The sequence below is a fragment of the Rhinatrema bivittatum genome, chromosome 11, assembly GCF_901001135.1.
Source record: "Rhinatrema bivittatum chromosome 11, aRhiBiv1.1, whole genome shotgun sequence".
NCBI lineage: Eukaryota > Metazoa > Chordata > Amphibia > Gymnophiona > Rhinatrematidae > Rhinatrema > Rhinatrema bivittatum.
This window is the reverse complement of record NC_042625.1, coordinates 455194-472124: the sequence shown is the minus strand read 5'-3', so window position 1 is coordinate 472124 and position 16931 is coordinate 455194. Positions and strand designations below refer to the sequence as shown.

At 47.4% G+C, this 16931-nt stretch overlaps 1 protein-coding gene across 4 annotated transcripts in view; it reads left to right on the top strand.

The window, feature by feature from the left end:
- Window positions 1-16931, top strand: part of AP1B1 (adaptor related protein complex 1 subunit beta 1) — a 392478-nt gene that overhangs the window by 314529 nt on the left and 61018 nt on the right. Inside the window, exon 21 of one of the 4 annotated variants that reach the window (XM_029571860.1) lies at window positions 7051-7205. The exons of the other annotated variants lie outside the window; for them this stretch is intronic. Within the exon in view, the coding sequence (XP_029427720.1) occupies window positions 7051-7190 (140 nt within the window). The 3' untranslated portion in view covers window positions 7191-7205. Of the gene's footprint in view, window positions 1-7050; window positions 7206-16931 lie in introns of those variants that run through there. 4 annotated transcript variants of the gene reach the window in all.

Genomic DNA, 16931 nt, shown 5'->3' with positions numbered 1-16931 from the left:
CCCGATGCCCCCAGGTACCCTCTTTGACGAAGGGCGCATCGATGCGTCCTCCACTGATGGCTATCCCGGTGAGTGACTCCTCTGTCGAGGATAGGCCGTTGGGGGTCGATGGTGCCACTTCCGTGCAAGGTACCCCAACTAGTACTAGCCCTCCCTGGCCCCATACACCGGTACCAATACACCCTCTGGTGCCACTGCACCTTCCGGTTCCAGCGGTGCCTTCGGTGCCTGCAACGGTGCCATTGGTGCCGCTAAGATGTTTGGGGTCTTGGCATAAAACCTCAATTGGGGTTCCACCTCAGGTGTCCCCGGGCACACAGAAGGAGGAGGATGCCCCCTATGATCCTTGGGAGGGCAAGGCATCCCTGTCCTCGACTGAGGACTCTGAGGACTTGCCTTCCGAGCCATCTCCTCCTGAGGAGAGGCATGTCCCTGCCGGAGGACTTAACGTTTGCCGGGTTTGTGAGGGCCATAGCAGAATCAGTACCTTTTCAGCTCCTGACCGAGCAGGATTCCAGGCACAAGATGCTGGAAGTCTTATAATTTGTGGACCCTCTAAAGAGGTGGTCGCTGTAGCAGTGCACGACATCTTTAAAGATTTGGTCAGCCGGCTATGGGAACACCCATTTACATTCCACCTATCTAACTGATACAACCCGCCATAGGATTTGATTGTCGCTGGCTTCTACATCATTCGGTAGTGGTGGAATCCACCTTAAAGAAAGCAGAGATTGTGCGTTCATGCTTCGGCTCCTCCAGGTCGTGAGCACAGGGCCCTGGATGCTCTGGCAAGGAGGGTCTTCCAGGGGTCCATGTTGGCAGCCTGCATTGCATGCTATCAGCTCTATATGAGCCAATATTCCAGAAACCTCTGGAAACAAGTCCAGGATCTGGTGAGTGCCTTCCATAGCAGTTTCAGGAGGATTTCTTGAAGGTGATCCAACAAGGCCTGGAATGTGACAAACACAAGATCCGATCGGCTTACAATGTGTTTGAAACAGCGGCGAAAGCAGCAGGCATTGGAGCTAGACGCATGGCCTGGCTTCAGCCCTCGGACCTCCGGCCCAAAATACAAGACCGTCTGGCAGATCTGCCCTGTACATCTCTTCAGAAATAAGATCAAAGAAGCAGTAGAGCAGCTGAAGGATTACCATGAAACCCTGCAGCAGCTATCGGCAGCACCTCAGACCCTCAGCCCTCTGGCAGAAAGCCATCGCAGCAAGCCTCAAGATGCCCCTTTTACAGGCCACGGAAGCATTATCTAGCGGCTTCTAGAGCAAGACCCCCAGCAGGCACTAGCTAGGCCAAGAACAAGGCAGCCACCCGCCCTTCGACCACACCCAGCCCTGCAGCAGAGCCCCGCCATGGGGTTTTGACTAGCGGTGAGGAAGTTTAAGCCAGCAATCCATGGGGCGCCGTCTACAAATCTTTGCTGACCAGTTGCTCTGTCAGCTCAGACAAATGGGTCCTATCCATTGTTCGGGGTTACAGATTGAACTTCCAACGAATCCCCTCCACAATCTCCTGTGTCCCCTATGGAGATCTACAGTGAACCAGCAAATACTTTGACTAGAGCTCTCCGCCCTCTTAATGGCTTGAGTGATCAAGCCTGTTTCGCTAAAACAGAGCGACAGGTTTTACTCCAGGTATTTCCTGATTCCTAAGAAAACCGGAGGCCTTCATCCCATCTTGGATCTAAGGGCATTGAACCAATTTCTCATAAGAGAATAATTCAAAATGGTCTCGTTGGGTGCCCTAATTCCTATCCTCAGGACTGGGGACTGGCATTACTCCCTCGATCTCAAAGATGTGTACACTTATATTGCGATCTCCTCTGCCATTGGAAATACCTCTGTTTTTTGCTGGGAGAGGAGCACTATCAGTATAGGGTGCTGCCTTTTGGCCTCGCATCCACACCCCGCTTCTTTACAGAATGCCTGGCGGTAGTGGGGACTTATCTCAGGAGATATGGGGTACATGTCTTCCCCCTGGATGATTGGTTCATCAAGAGCGACTCCAGGCAGGGAGCATTTCATTCTGTCCACGCCACCATCTGGATCCTAGAGACCCTGGGATTTCTAATCAACTGCCCAAAATCCTAGCTGCTTCTGTCATTACAGCTGGACTTCATCGGGGACAGGTTTGATACAGTCTAGGGCAGGGGTGGGCAATTCCGGTCCTCGCGGGCTGCAAACCAGTCGTGTTTTCAGGATATCCTTAATGAATATGCATGAGAGAGACCTGCATACACACACTGCCTGTTGTATGCAAATCTATTTCATGCATATTCATTAGGGGTATCCTGAAAACCCGACTGGTTTGCAGCCCTCGAGGACTGGACTTGCCCACCCCTGGTCTAGGGGAAGGTTGTTTTGCCCCAGTACCGAGCGCTGACCCTCGTGGTCCTGGTATGAACGATCTCTCTCTGCCACCAGATCCTGCGTCTCTTGGGGCACATGGCAATGATGCATTTCACACCTTTTGCTTGACTATATGTGCGCAGAGCGCAGTGGACATAGCGCTTTCAGTGGTATCAGGTCTCCCAGGACTTTCAGGCTCGTATCCTAGTCGCCACATCACTTCGACAATCCCTCTTGTGGTGGGAGATCTGTCCAACCTAGAAGGGAATGCCTTTCCAGGTCTCTCCACCTCATGTTCTCACTACAGATGTGTCCCACATGAGTTGGAGAGCTCATGTTGCGGACCTCAGCACCCAGGGCCAATGGTGTTTGCAGGAGCAGCTTCTTCAGATCAACTTCCTGGAGCTCCGGGCAATCTGGTATGTCCTATGGGCATTGGACATGGTATGTCCTATGGGCATAAACAGTTCCTGTTTATGTTTTCTGTTTATGCACCATCGTTTTATTGTAAACCAGCATGATGGGATTTTATCTTGAATGCCAGTATATAAAAACCTTAAATAAATAAATAATAACATTTCAGGATCACTTTGCCAGCAAGGTAGTTCTGGTGCAAATTGACAATCAAGTGGCGATGTGGTACCTGAACAAGCAGGGGGAACTGATTTGTTCCTCCTCTGCCAAGAGGTGGTACAGATCAGTTCCTGAGCTCACTCGCAGGGTATTCTCCTGTGAGCCATATACCTGCCAGGGAATGAAAATGTGGCGGCGGTCGCTTTGAGTCGGGCTTTCTGCCCCCACGGTCCCTGAAACAAGAGGTGGCGAATCTGTTCCCTGTACGTATCCGGATCAGTCCAGACTCCTGGGTTTATTGTGGAGTCAGAGAAAGTAAAACTGACACTGCTTGAAATACCCTGGTACCACCTGCAGTTCCTCAGTATTTCTCTGACTCCAGCAGATGGTGGCTGGTGAATATACCTGCAGTTTCTTTGTGTGCCCAGTATTTTTTTTAGCTTTTTTTTGAGCCTTTCTCCCAGGAGTCGAGGTTCCTAATCAGGGATCCCTACCCTGTTTGGTTGAGGCGAACGGGCTTGGGGTTGGTAACCCTTTTGTATGCCCAGTCCCAGAATAGCCGTGGGGTATACATCTGGTGGTCCAGATCCCTCCACTCACGAGGTCACTTCAGTGACTTTTGTTTTTTTGGCTCTGTTCTTTTTTTCCCCTCTCTGTTCCTTAATTTGATGAATTGAGCTGGACAGCTCTCTTCAGTTTTAGGAGAGAGGACCGGCTGGAAACTTTTTTTTTTAATTAATAAAAAGGAATCAGGGAAGGGGACAGTTGTCAGCAGAAGGCAGCGGTAAGGTCTGCTCTCCCACCTTCTCCCCCCCCCCCCCCCCATTGCTTTGCCTTTCCTTTGGGAGTTCTCTTTTTTTTTTTTTCCCCTCTGGTGCAATGGTACGTAGGTCAGCTTGTCGCAAGTGTGGTGCGGCTCCAGGGAGGCTAAATCGCCGCGGTCTGTGTGTGGCGTGTATCTCGGGAGGGGCCCTCCGAACTCTTGCTGCCTGCGAAAAGGAGGAGAGCTGGTGCGAGCGTGGCTGGGCCGCGTGCAGCCTCCCATGCCTTTAACTGCGGGAACAGCAGCCATTTTGGGATCCCCTGCAGGCATTTCCGCTATTTCAGGGCTGGATGGGGATTTCCCTCCCCTGCTTTCCCCAGTCCAACCGGGTCTTTTTGGGGGACAGGGGGACTCAGAGGGTGCCCTGGATCAGGGTCCCCCACCTACGGGTGGGGTGGATTCGCACCGGCAAGGGCTCAGACCTGGGGGCGATGCTGTCAGGAGAGCCAGGGTTGGACCCAGGGGCTACGGATACCTCCCAAGGGGATGATTTGGATGTTGTCCTGGCGCCGGAGGGGGATGATCCCAAACTCCTCCATTTGTTCTGCAGGGAGGAATTTGCCCCACTCATCCCCCAGGTGCTGGAGGAGCTGGGACTCCAGTCCCTGTAAGACAAGGCTATCAAAGATGGGATGCATCCGGTACTGGAGGGTATGCAAATCCCTCTCTCTGGGTTTCCCTATCATGCTTCCATTAAGAAAATGGTGGATCAAGAATGGGACACCCCAGATGCTGGTTTGCGCATCGGCAGGGCAATGGTGAAGCTTTACTCTTTGCCGGAAGACATTTTGGACCTCTTTGCACTCTCCAAGGTGGAAGCGGTGGTCACAAAAAAGATGACTATTCCTGTGGCGGGAGCGGTGGCCCTGAAGGATGTTCAGGACTGTAAGTTGGAGGTCTAACTTAAGCAAATTTTTAATGTTGCAACTCTGAGTCTCCGGGCAGCCATTTGCTCCAGTTTTGTGCAGAGAGCTTGCTTGCGCTGGGTGCAGCGTCTTCAGGATGGACAGCTGACAATTGATTCCCAAGGTGGGCAGGCAGACCGCTTGGAAGCTTCGGTAGCTTATGTGGCAGATGCCTTTATAATTTGGTGTGGACCTCTTCCCGTATTATGGGGGCTGCTTGGATCTGTTCTCCTGCTCCACCCTGAGACTTCTGGACCACCTGTTGCACCTGTCCAAGGCTAGCTTGAAGACCACCTCTGTGAGAGTTCACCTTAGTACCATTGGAGCATATCACCGAGGGGTGGATGGCTCATCCATTTCAACCTATCTTCTCGTGGGCTATTTCATGCAAGGCTTACTTCAGCTTAAGTCTCCAATACAGCCCCCAGTGGTATCATGAGACCTCAGTGTGGTCTTGACCCATCTCATGGAGGCACCGTTTGAACCCCTGAGATCTTGCAATCTGAAGTACCTATCGTGGAAGGTCATCTTCCTAGTGATGGTCACCTCAGCACGCAGGGTCAACGAACTTCAAGCTTTGGTGTCATACCTACCTTATACAAAATGTTTTCATGATAAGGTGGTCTTGTGCACACATCCTAAGTTCCTAAGTGGTCATGGAATTCCATGTCAATCAATTTATTGTCCTGCCCACCTTTTTTCCAAGGCTACACTCTCACTAAGGTGAACGAGTCCTGTATATCCTGGATTGTAAGATGGCCCTGGCCTTTTACCTGGACCAGATGGTAGCCTATTGCCAGTCCATGCAACTCTTTGTCTCCTTTGACAATAACAGATTGGGAGTCACAGTGTCCAAGCAGACTGGCTGGCAGGCTTTGTCATTCTGCTACACACAAGCAGGACTGCAACTTGAGGGCTATGTCAAGTCTCATTATGTTCGAGCCATGTCAGCCTCGGTGGCTTACTTGCATGCGGTACCCGTGCATGAGATCTGCAAGGTGGCGACTTGGAGTTCCCTCCACACCTTCGCCTCTCATTACTGTCTGGACAAAGATGGTCAAAGTGACAGTTGCGGTCAGTCAGTTCTCCGTAATCTTTTTCAGCCATAAAACCCAACTCTTCCTATCTTGGACCCTTTCTTTGGATTCAGGCTGTCTCCCTCTGTGCCTGACAGCACCAAGGTTGTTGTGCCTGTTGGCACCTGGTTGGATGCCTTTTGGTTTTGTTTCTTGTTTGGGAGTAGCCTGTAGCTACATATTCACTCATGTGTGAGGACTACCATACTGCTTGTCCTAGGAGAAAGCAGAGTTGCTTACCCGTAACAGGTGTTCTCCTAGGACAGCAGGGTTTTAGTCCTCACAAAACTCACCTACCACCCCGATAAGTTGGTTTTCTTTAGGTTTGTTGTTTTATTTGTTGCAAATTCTGTATTATAAGACTGAAGAGGAACCCTGCGTGGATAGTGGCATGCTGGGCATGCTCAATGTGTCTGTCAAAGCTTCTAGAAACTTTGACAAAGGTTTTCCATGTCTGGCTCCATCTGATGTCACCCATGTGTAAGGACTAACATCCTGCTGTCCTAGGAGAACACCTGTTACGGGTAAGCAACTCTATTTTCCAGGAACGAAAATTAGCAGGTAAGAACCAATTTTCCTTTAATGTTGTCTGTTAATTTTGCAGCCTTACTAGTTAATTTCCTCATTCTAGCTCTCTTTTGCTGGTTGTATCTTTCTCCACCCCTCTGACCCTCTTTCCAATATATCTTGCAGAGCCCAGGCTGTCAACTTGCCTGTTTGTCAGTAATAGATACAATTAGTTTTTCTTTTAGCCTAAAGGTATAGTAATTATTACAGTCACCTGCATCCGTTGTATGTGTGTGTTTATCATCATCGCAGTTAATAAAAGCATCATGCACCCAGCTGCAGTCAGCTCATGCAATGTAGGGCATGTGTGAAGCACTGCTGCCGAGAGATGGGAGCTGAGAGGAGAAGTGGGGGGAAGGAGACAGCATAGCTACAGTGACAATCTCACCAACCCTTATTGTCACCTACGCTCTTGTCTTTAAATAGATAGCTTGAGTGGGCGATAGGGCAGAAAGGGAGAGATAACTACTTGATTACTTACTTAGTACTTGTTAAATGAAAAAATGAGATGAATAAATTGGTAACAAAGGTGTGAAAGGAAAAGCTCAGTACAAGTTTCTAAGTGAATTTCAGCCCCTTTGGTGCTGGGTAAGATGCTCCAGGATACTTTCATCTATGCTTCCTCCTCACATATACTAAGTTTCTGCAGCACCGTTAGTAGCCCAACCTCTTCTGCACATCAGGATGCATTATAGAAGAGAGAAAATTATAACAAGTGCTTTTATTTTTTTTTACATTTTTTCTAGAAAGAAAAATGCCAGTACTTGGATGCAAAGCTGACCTTAGGGGGAAAATCTGGGCAATTTCCCAGTATTCGCTACCCCCGCCCCCTCCCAAAAGTCACCTCGCTCCCTGCAACTGGCTGCAGTGTCCAGTAACAGCATGATCCTCCCTTCTGTCGATTGGAGGTATAAAAGAGCAGTGCCAGTCTGCTGGTGCTTTCTCTGGCACCATCATGGCATGGAAGAAAATCACCAGTGAGGGAAGAAGGTTGAAAGAGAGGCACCACTGATACTTTTCTCTTTTCCTCTCCGCTGGTGCTTTTCTCAGGTTTAGATTCAGGAAACTGTCATGACAATTTGTACACATGTTGCCAAGTAATACATAAAGAGGTACAATTAAGTAAGCCAGTATATGGACAAGTTCCTTATTGTCTCCCAAATCAGTCCATGTGAATGGGGTTTTTTCCCCTACCAGCAGATGGTGGCAAAGAAGAAAAGCTTTACTGTACCAGTGGTATATAAGGCAGTGTGCCACCTGTAGTTGCTCAGTATTCTTTGTCTCCAGAAGATGGCAAAGGTGCAAAACGGACTTGCAGAAGGCAATTGTTAATCCCAGGGATGTTAGGTCCTGTCTGAGGGCTATTACCCTGGTAGAGTAAGGGCGAGCAGGGGGTCGGTGACCCTTGGAGGCTTCAGGCCTAGCAGCAAGGAGGATATGATAGCCGGTGGATTGGCTCTCTCAGTCCTGATCCTTTCCACTATTACTTTTTGATTGCACCCTTCCAGGATCTAGCAATGCTTCTTTCAGGAAAGTACATCTTTATTTCTTTTTGCCTGGAGAACTGCTTTAATGGGCTGTTTTAAGGTTGTATTAGAAAAAAAAAAAAGAGAAAATGCTCTACCACTGAGAAGCACCTGTAAGATTTGGCTCATATTAGCCTTCTGACTCCTCACCCCTAGTGGGGAGGACAGATAAAGAAGGGCCAAACAAAACACAGGCACAAGGGAAGGGATCTGATTGGCAGTAGAACTACTTGCACATTACAGTGATTAGTATCCCATGGTGTGAGGCCGTTGTGCCTGAATTTGATATCACAATAGCAAAGGGGAGTGGGTGAGCAGTTTGGGTTTTTTTTCACTTTTTCATAATCGTTTCTTCAGCGCAGTGCTGGCAACATGGCCGCAGTGCAGGAGCAGAGGAAATTAATGTCCTAAAGGGGAGGCTACAATAACCTGGCTTATGCTTCAGTGATTTCTTAATAACAGAGGTTACAAAGTTAAACTCCAAAACAAGGAATCCTCAAGATTTGACGCTGCCATAGGAGTCCCACAAGGTTCTTCATTATCTCCGACTCTATTCAATATTTACCTTCTTCCTCTCTGCCAACTTCTCACCGACCTCAATCTAAAGTATTTCCTATACGCAGATGATATTCAAATCATCATCCCCATCAAAGACACATACTCTAAAACTCTTGACTACTGGGAATCATGCCACCAGAAAATCAAACAACTACTCAACAGCCTACACCTCATCTTAAACTCCTCCAAGACAGAAATCCTACTCATCTCTCCTGAGAACAATAACTCTAACACTACTCTTCCTACCAACCTACCTAACTCACAAGTCAGAGACTTAGGAGTGATAATAGACAACCGGCTAAACTTCAAAGCACATATCAACAAAACAACCAAAGACTGTTTCTATAAACTCCAGGTCCTGAAAAGGATAAGACCTCTTTTCCATGCTCAAGACTTCAGAACGATCATCCAAGCAATCATTTTTTCAAAATTAGACTATTGCAATTCCCTATTGCTAGGTCTGCCTTCATCCTATTCCAAACCATTACAAATGGTTCAAAATTCAGCAGCCCGACTACTAACAGGCGCAAGAAAGAGAGACCACATATCTCCCATCCTGAAAGAGCTACATTGGCTACCCGTATACTTCCGCATCATGTATAAAGCCATATGTGTCATCTTCAAAACTATACATCAACGCACTTCCCTCGATCTACAAATCCCTCTCCAAGTATTCAATTCGACTAGACCTACCAGAGATGTCTACAGAGGTGCCCTCCAAGTTCCCCCTGCGAAAACGACCAGACACATTACCCTAAGAGATCGTGCCACCTCCACAGCTGGCCCTTCTCTATGGAATTCCATTCCTACAGATCTCAGACTGGAACCCTGCCTCCTAACTTTTAGGAAAAGACTTAAGACTTGGTTATTCAAGCAAGCTTTCCCAGACACAATCTAATGACACAATCCAAGGACACAATCCAAGGACTCCTTAAAACATTCAGCCATTAACCATGCCATTTGTACATACTATTTTATTTAATTTGTATATTGCCTAACCATTTATTCTTTCCTATCTCTTCCTTCTTCTCCAAGTTCTGCGACCCTTGTTAATTGTAACTGTTTCCTTCGATCACCATAGTTCTTGTTTGTTGTATTTAATGCACTCCCGTTTCATGTAAACCAGCAAGATATGTTCTCATGATTGCCGGTATATAAAAACCTTAAATAAATAAATAAAAATAGATTTCACCGGGAGTGGAGAAGGGATGTTTAGGACTCATAACTAAAATCCCTGTCAGGCGCTGAGCTTATTTTGGGGAGAGATTGTGTGCACAAGAACATGGAGCCCACTCTCACTACCCAGCAATATTATGGACTAATGAAAGGTGGGATACACAGGGAAGAAGGGAGGGAACTTAATGGGGAAAAAAAGTGATTGCACAATATGGGGCGGATTTTAAGAGCCCTGCTCGCCGGTGAGCCTATTTTACATAGGCTCACCGGCGCGCGAAGACCCTGGGACTCGCGTAAGTCCCGGGGTTCTCCGAGGGGGGCGTGTCGGGGGGCGGGCCCGGTCGTCGCGGCGTTTAGGGGGCGTGCCGGGAGCGTTTCGGGGGCGGGCCTGGGGGGCGTGGTTATGGCCCGGGGCGGCCCGGGGGCGTGGTTGTGGCCCGGGGGCGTGGCCGCACCCTCCGGACCCGCCCCCAGGTTGCGTCCCGGCGAGCTAGCGGCCCGCTGGCGCGCGGGGATTTACGCCTCCCTCTGGGAGGCGTAAATCCCCCGACAAAGGTAAGGGGGGGGCTTAGACAGGGCTGGGTGGGTGGGTTAGGTTGGGGAAGGGAGGGGAAGGTGAGGGGAGGGCAAAAGGAAGTTCCCTCCGAGGCCGCTCCGATTTCGGAGCGGCCTCGGAGGGAACGGGGGTAGGCTGCTCGGCGCGCGCCGGCTATACAGAATTCATAGCCTTGCGCGCGCCAATACAGGATTTTAGCGGATACGCGCGGCTCCGCGCGTATCTACTAAAATCCAGCGTACTTTTGCTGGCGCCTGATGCGCCAGCAAAAGTACGCCTATTCGCGTTTTTTGAAAATCTACCCCTATGAGTGATGACCTGCATCTCATAAGGATTATTCCATCAACTATGTTATATAATTATTTTGTTGTGTTATTTCTTGGTGGTGTTACTCTACTGACAATTGCAGTGTTGCTTGTGTTTTTTTAGTTTTCGGTCAGGTATCGGATCCTGCATTGGCGTGAGATCTGAGCAAAGTTGTAGCAGCAGACATTTTGGTCTGTTCCCAAAGTGAAGGTGTAGCTTGGGGAATCCATCATGCAAAGTCTGCTTTTGATTCTGCTGGAAGTCTATTTCCTCATGTTGTGGGGCAAGGGACTAAAAGCTCTACTCTGCACAGGGTTGGTGCAGGCCCCATAGGAGCCTTTCTTTTGTCTCCCTGAAACTGCTCTGGCTCAGGGTTTTTTATTTAAAAAAGAAAAAAGTGTCTTCATGTAAGGGGAGATCCCGATCTATAAAGTTGTTCATCCTTGATTAGTCAGATTATTTCAGAAGAGGAATTGGCTGTTATTTATTTAGACATTTTATACCATCGTTCCAAAAGAAAATCATATGATTTAGAAAAGCAACATTCACATAGGTCAATACAGATTCAAAACATGTTAACTAGATTGTTAAAATAGTAATTCATGACAAAGTTCCTTTTAAATAACCTTTGCAAGATAGTCTTTATGTCTCTTAATAATTGTCGCTCGTTCATCAAACAATATCTATGTAATTTTCTGAGAGTAATTTTATATTAAATCATTTGCATTTTTGAAAAGCCATGTTTTCAGTTCACGTTTGAAGCTTTCTTTTTGTAATCAGACGTAACGACCCAGGTAAAGAGCTCCATAACTTGGGGCCTGCTATAGGAAGCATTCGTTCTCCCAGGACAAGCAGGATGGTAGTCTTCGCATGTGGGTGACATCATCAGGATGGAGCCCAATCACAGAACACTTTTGTCAAAGTTTCTAGAACTTTGACTGGCACACTGAGCATGCCCAGCATGCCCTTAACCCTGCATCCAGCAGGGGTCCCCCTTCAGTCTCTTTTCCACACAGCAGTAGCCTCACAGATCTTGGAGCTCTGTGAATTTCTCACAACTATTTCCCCCATCAACCTCTGATACCTGTTGATGCCGGTAAGTTTACCTCGTCCCTCGCTGTCTGTTCCCAGCGGTGTTTTTCATCTGTGCCTGACGGCCACTGACCATGCGCCGGCCATATTTTTCATAAATTATGGCAACCAGGTTTCGCAAGTGCCCCAAGTGCTCGAGGATGATGTCCATTACGGACCCTCACGACGTGTGTGTTTTATGTTTAGGCCTCGCTCACGACGTCCAACAGTGCATTAACTGTGCCCAAATGACACCAAAAGGCCACAGGGCCCACTTGGAAAAAATGGAGCTACTCTTTAAGCGAGTATCTCCATCCACTCCAGCTAAAGCAACACAGAGTCGCAAGTCCTCATCGACTCCGTCGCCATTAAAGTCTCAATGATATTGAGTCATCGATGCCCTTCCTTTGCCATCCTCTGTACGTTCGAAGGCATCAACGTCATCTTCCTCAGTGCCGGAAAAGATCCAAACAGAGCACTGAGAGAATCACCGCCACCTTCATTGACGAGACATTTCGGCCAATGCCTCCACCAGCAAGACATTGGCATCGACGGAACCACCGACAGAGTCCAAGGGAGAAGGGGCCTCATCCCCTTCTGAACCCGGGACATCGAGGTGTTCCCCCACTGGCACCGGTGCTGGGAGCCAAGACTCCACTGATACATGTGGACCCTCTGGCAACGCCTTCTGAGCCTCCACCCCCAATAGCTGTGCACCGATGCTAGCTTCCAGGTGGAATTGAACAGGATATTCCAAGAGGCAGTTCTCCAGGCCTTTCAAGGGTTCCAGTCTCCACCAGCACCCATGCTGGCACCCGATCCAATGCCTACCATGCTGGCTCCGCTGCTTGACCGGTACAGAGAAGGGTGACCAGAAAGGTGGAGGGTCTTCATCGGATGTCATACGAGGAGAGATTGAAGAACCTAAATATGTACACCCTGGAGGAAAGGAGGAGCAGGGGTGATATGATCCAGACTTTCAGATACTTGAAAAACTTTAATGATCCAAAGACGACAAACCTTTTCCGTCGGAAAAAAATCAGCAGAACCAGAGGTCTGTAGGATCTGCAAAGCTCAGGATCCCACGCAAGCTTGGCTAGAACTGTGATGCCTGCAACATTAGCATGGGCTGCAAGACCTACATGACCTCTCAGCGAATTGAACAGTTCTGTCAGAGGGCCAACTAAGGTGGGCGCTAGTTTCTTATAATAGGCCCCTGAGAGACCATCAAGTCCCGGTGCCTTTCCGGCCTTTAGCATTTTGATAGCATATTGACTTCAATGTCCGTTATGGGCTCATCCAATCGAGTTTGCTGTTCTAGCGTCAGATTTGATATGACAACCTGTGCCAAGTAGCTATCCATATCCCCATCCTGTATAGTTTGGTCCATCCCATAAAGATCTGAGTAAAACTCAGCAAAGCATTGGTATATATCATCAGAGGTCGTATAAACCTCACCACTAGCGCTTTTGTTGTTTTGGGCTAAGACTTTCTTAAGGCATCTAGCCAGGAGGTGTCCCACCTTATTGCCTTCTTCATAAAATTGTTGCTTAGTAATCTCTAGGGCTAAAGCGCTAGTGTCTGCATCTAGAATATGTAACTTCGCCTTCGCCCTTTCTAGCTGCTGGTAGGCCATAGGGCCCTGTGTAGCCTGGTGCTGACTAGAGAGTCGGGCAATGGAAGCATGCAATAAAGCTCTCTTTTCTCCTTTCTGCTTTTTGCAGTATGTAGCTTGCGAAATAAGCAGCCCCCTGGCTACAGTTTTGGAGCATTCCCACACCAATGGGGGTGAACATTCTGGAGATGAATTCAAATGGAAGTAGGACTGTAGTCCTTGCTCCAGACTTTTCAAAAAAGCCTTGTCAGTTAATAAGGACTCATTCAGTCTCCAGAATCTTTTCCCCAGATGAGATGTAGTGACTCTAATTGCTAAGTTTACTGGTACATGATCCGTCCATGTGATTGGGTCTATCCCTGCTTCCACTACCCTATTCTGCAGCTGGGAGTCAACTACAAAAAAATCAATCCTAGAATAGGAGTAGTGAGCAGTGGAATAATATGTATAAGAATGGGAAGCGGGAAATCTGTGCCTCCACACATCACGGAGATCCCATCTGTCTAGCAAGGATTTGCAGGTAGGACCTCGCAGCTCTGGAGGCATAGTAGGATACCTGGGCAGAATTATCAATAGTGGGGTTAATAGTGATATTGAAATCCCCTCCAAGTAAGAGAGACCTGGCAGCATGTTGCAATAACAGATTGTCTATGGCCTTGAAAAAAGGACCTTGTCCCGTGTTCGGGGCATAAATAGTAACCAGAGTTCAAACCTCAACTCCTGCGCATATCTTTAGCAGGACATATCGCCCTTGGGGATCAGCCAAAAATGAGAGGACCTCATGAGTAAAATCTTTGGCTATCAGAATACCCACCCCAGCATATTTGGAGTCTTTAGTACAGGCCACTAGAAACTTATGAGGGAATTGCCTGTACGATAAGAGACGTTCATAACGCTTTCGGAGATGGATTTCCTGAATTAGCCCTATAGAAGCTCTGCTAGCTGCTAGCTCTCGCTCCAAAAGTGAGCGCTTGTGTGGGTGGTTGAGACCCTTAACATTAAGGGAAATAACTCTGTGTTCCAGCCATAAATCATGGGTTAAAGGGTCCACCACAAAAGTGAAACCTACATCCCTCCGGGTCCAGAAACTAAGTACCAAGAAATAAAACTGAACATACAAATCCGTAGAAGAGAACATCCCCCCTCCCCCCATCCATGCAGCAAGTAGGATGGCTGGCACCATGGTTAGGGGTGATCCCCGTGCAGACGAAAACAGAGTAAAATCAGTGCCCCCCCCCCCCCCCCCCCAGACCAATGTAACAAATAACATATATAATATAGTCAACCTGCAACTGTTCTGGAAATAGATAACCGTAGAGAAGTAACTTCTTTCCGCTATCACCATTATAAAGAAAGTAATGGCATGGCAAGCGGACGTCAGAAGCAAAGCCCTTCAAAGGAGCGCAGTTATCTATATTGAGACCTGGTGGACTCCTCAGCTAATCATCCTTGATCCGAAAGGGCCGCTCGCGAGTCCTCAGAGTGCCTCCGAAGTCTCCTGCCACCCTTTCCAACTCTGTGCCAACATGATGGATCCACCAGATGCTGTGCCTTTGGTGGGGGCTTAGCAGGGATGACAATGTTAAAGCCGGCCTTTTCCAGAGCTGCCACTGCTTCGCTCTGCGTTTTGACTCGGTGCAAGGTTCCTTTTACTAGAAACTGTAATCCAAAGGGAAAAGTCCATCGATATCTGTTTTCATTGCGAAGAAAGGCGGTAATCTCTCTCAGCTCAAACTGCTTCTGAAGTGTGGAGGAAGCTAAGTCTTGATAAATGGTGATGGAGTTGCCTTCCCACATCCATGCATTTTGCTTTTTTGCAGCGTCCAAGACGAAAGCTTTTTGGGTAAAGCTATGGAAGCATAACACTATATCTTGTGGCTTGGCATCCGTTCTGGAGCCTAAAGCGCTATGCGCTTTCTCAAGCTTTATATCCAGATTTTGATCAGCAGGATCCCTGTCTGGTGTATTACCTCCCAGCAATATAAAACGGCATATCTGCACTGCCACTTCAGTGGCATTTGTATAAGCAGGAGACTCGGGACACCCTGGATACGGATATTGCACCTCCTGGTGCGATTTTCTAAGTCCTCCAGCTTATCTTCAAGCGCAGTAAGCGCATTGTCCATGTGATCCTGTTTTTGATGGAGAGTATGAATGGCCTCCGTATGGTTTTCGGTCCGGAGGTCTACCTCATCAACCCGCTGCCCAAGCGCCGCAAAATCTTCGCACAGATCTGAGATAGATGCTAAGAGTTCTTTTTTGTGTGATTTAAGGTCCGCCCGAAATTCGACAAACCAGCCCCGAATTTCATCTCGGAGCTGCATGACAAGCACGGAGGGGCTCAAGTTCGGTGCGATCCACTCTACTGCAGGCATCGCCAAAATTTATCTCGGGGCTCTCCAGTGCGGCCTGCTCAGGCCCATCAGCAGGGGGACATCTGTTAGTTCCTCTGGGACTTTGGAGAAGGAAAACTGCTTCAAATCCGCAGTTTTCCTTTTTGCTGCCATAGTAGTGAAGTCGGGAGTTAAATTGCCTCTTCGTGGGTGAAATCGCTATTTTGCAGGTTGGTTTTATAAAGTACAAAATAGTTCTGGGAGGGAGAGCCCGGGACTATGTGTCCATCTCCAACACAGGCAGAACATCGCCCCCCTCGGGAGTAGCTTTTATACATCCCATTGGTCCTGAGTCCATCTGCTACACACTAGGAAATGGAGAAATTACTTACCTGATAATTTCATTTTCCTTAGTGTAGACAGATGGACTCAGCATCCCACCCATGGCTGCCATTACTCATGGAATTCTCGGGGGACATACCGGGAACGAGTGGTTCAAGGGTAAGCCATGCCTTCCTTTATCTAGGACACCCATCCTACCGGGTGTTGACGTTTCTCGGTTGAGGGCACTGGCGGTCTCCAGCTATAGCCAATTCAACCAGTTCAAATTAATCAAGTTAACCAAGTTATAAAGTTAATCAAGTTATTCAAATTATTCAGTCATACATATATCCACAATGCTTTTCAAGGAGAATACTGAAGAGCTGCACTTTCTGCAGGGGTATATGTACTAGGGCTGACGTCAGATTGAAATCTGATCCGTCTCCAACTGCTATCAGGAGTACACTATACCCATTGGTCTTGAGTCCATCTGTCTACACTAAGGAAAATGAAATTATCAGGTAAGTAATTTCTCCATTTTTCATCTGATGGCATAGCAGGGTATGATCGACCTTATTGAATGCTACTGTTAATTCTATTAGTACCAAAATATAAGATTTATCATTGTCATGGGCTTAGGTTATCAGCAATATCATTGACAATTTTATCCCAGGAGTTAAAAGCGGAGGTGGCATTAGCATGATTGAACTCAGTTAGCTTATTTTTCAGTGATTCTTCAAGAATATCCAGTTTTATCTTTTTTCTGAAGGTGAAAGTTTGATTATTAATTCAATTTCTTGGCTTAGTGTTGAGTGTTGTTTCAGTTTTTATTAGTTGGTGATCAGACCAGGGTAATATATTGTGGGTATTGATTAAACAATTATTGTAGTTGGTAAAGATTAAGTTTGGGATATGATCTGCTTTATGAGTGGTGTTGGTTACAAACTGTGTCCATCCCATTACTTCTATTGTATCTAAAAAGATTTCACATGCTATAGTTTTTGATGTTCTATCTATATGTAGGTTAAAGTCTCCTACTATTATTTACTCCTGAGGGAATTCTGCGCAAAAAAATTTAAAATTCTGCAAACTTTATATTGGTCAAAATAACACAATTTACATGACAGTCTTTAAGTAATTACATTTTAAATTAATGCAAAAAAAG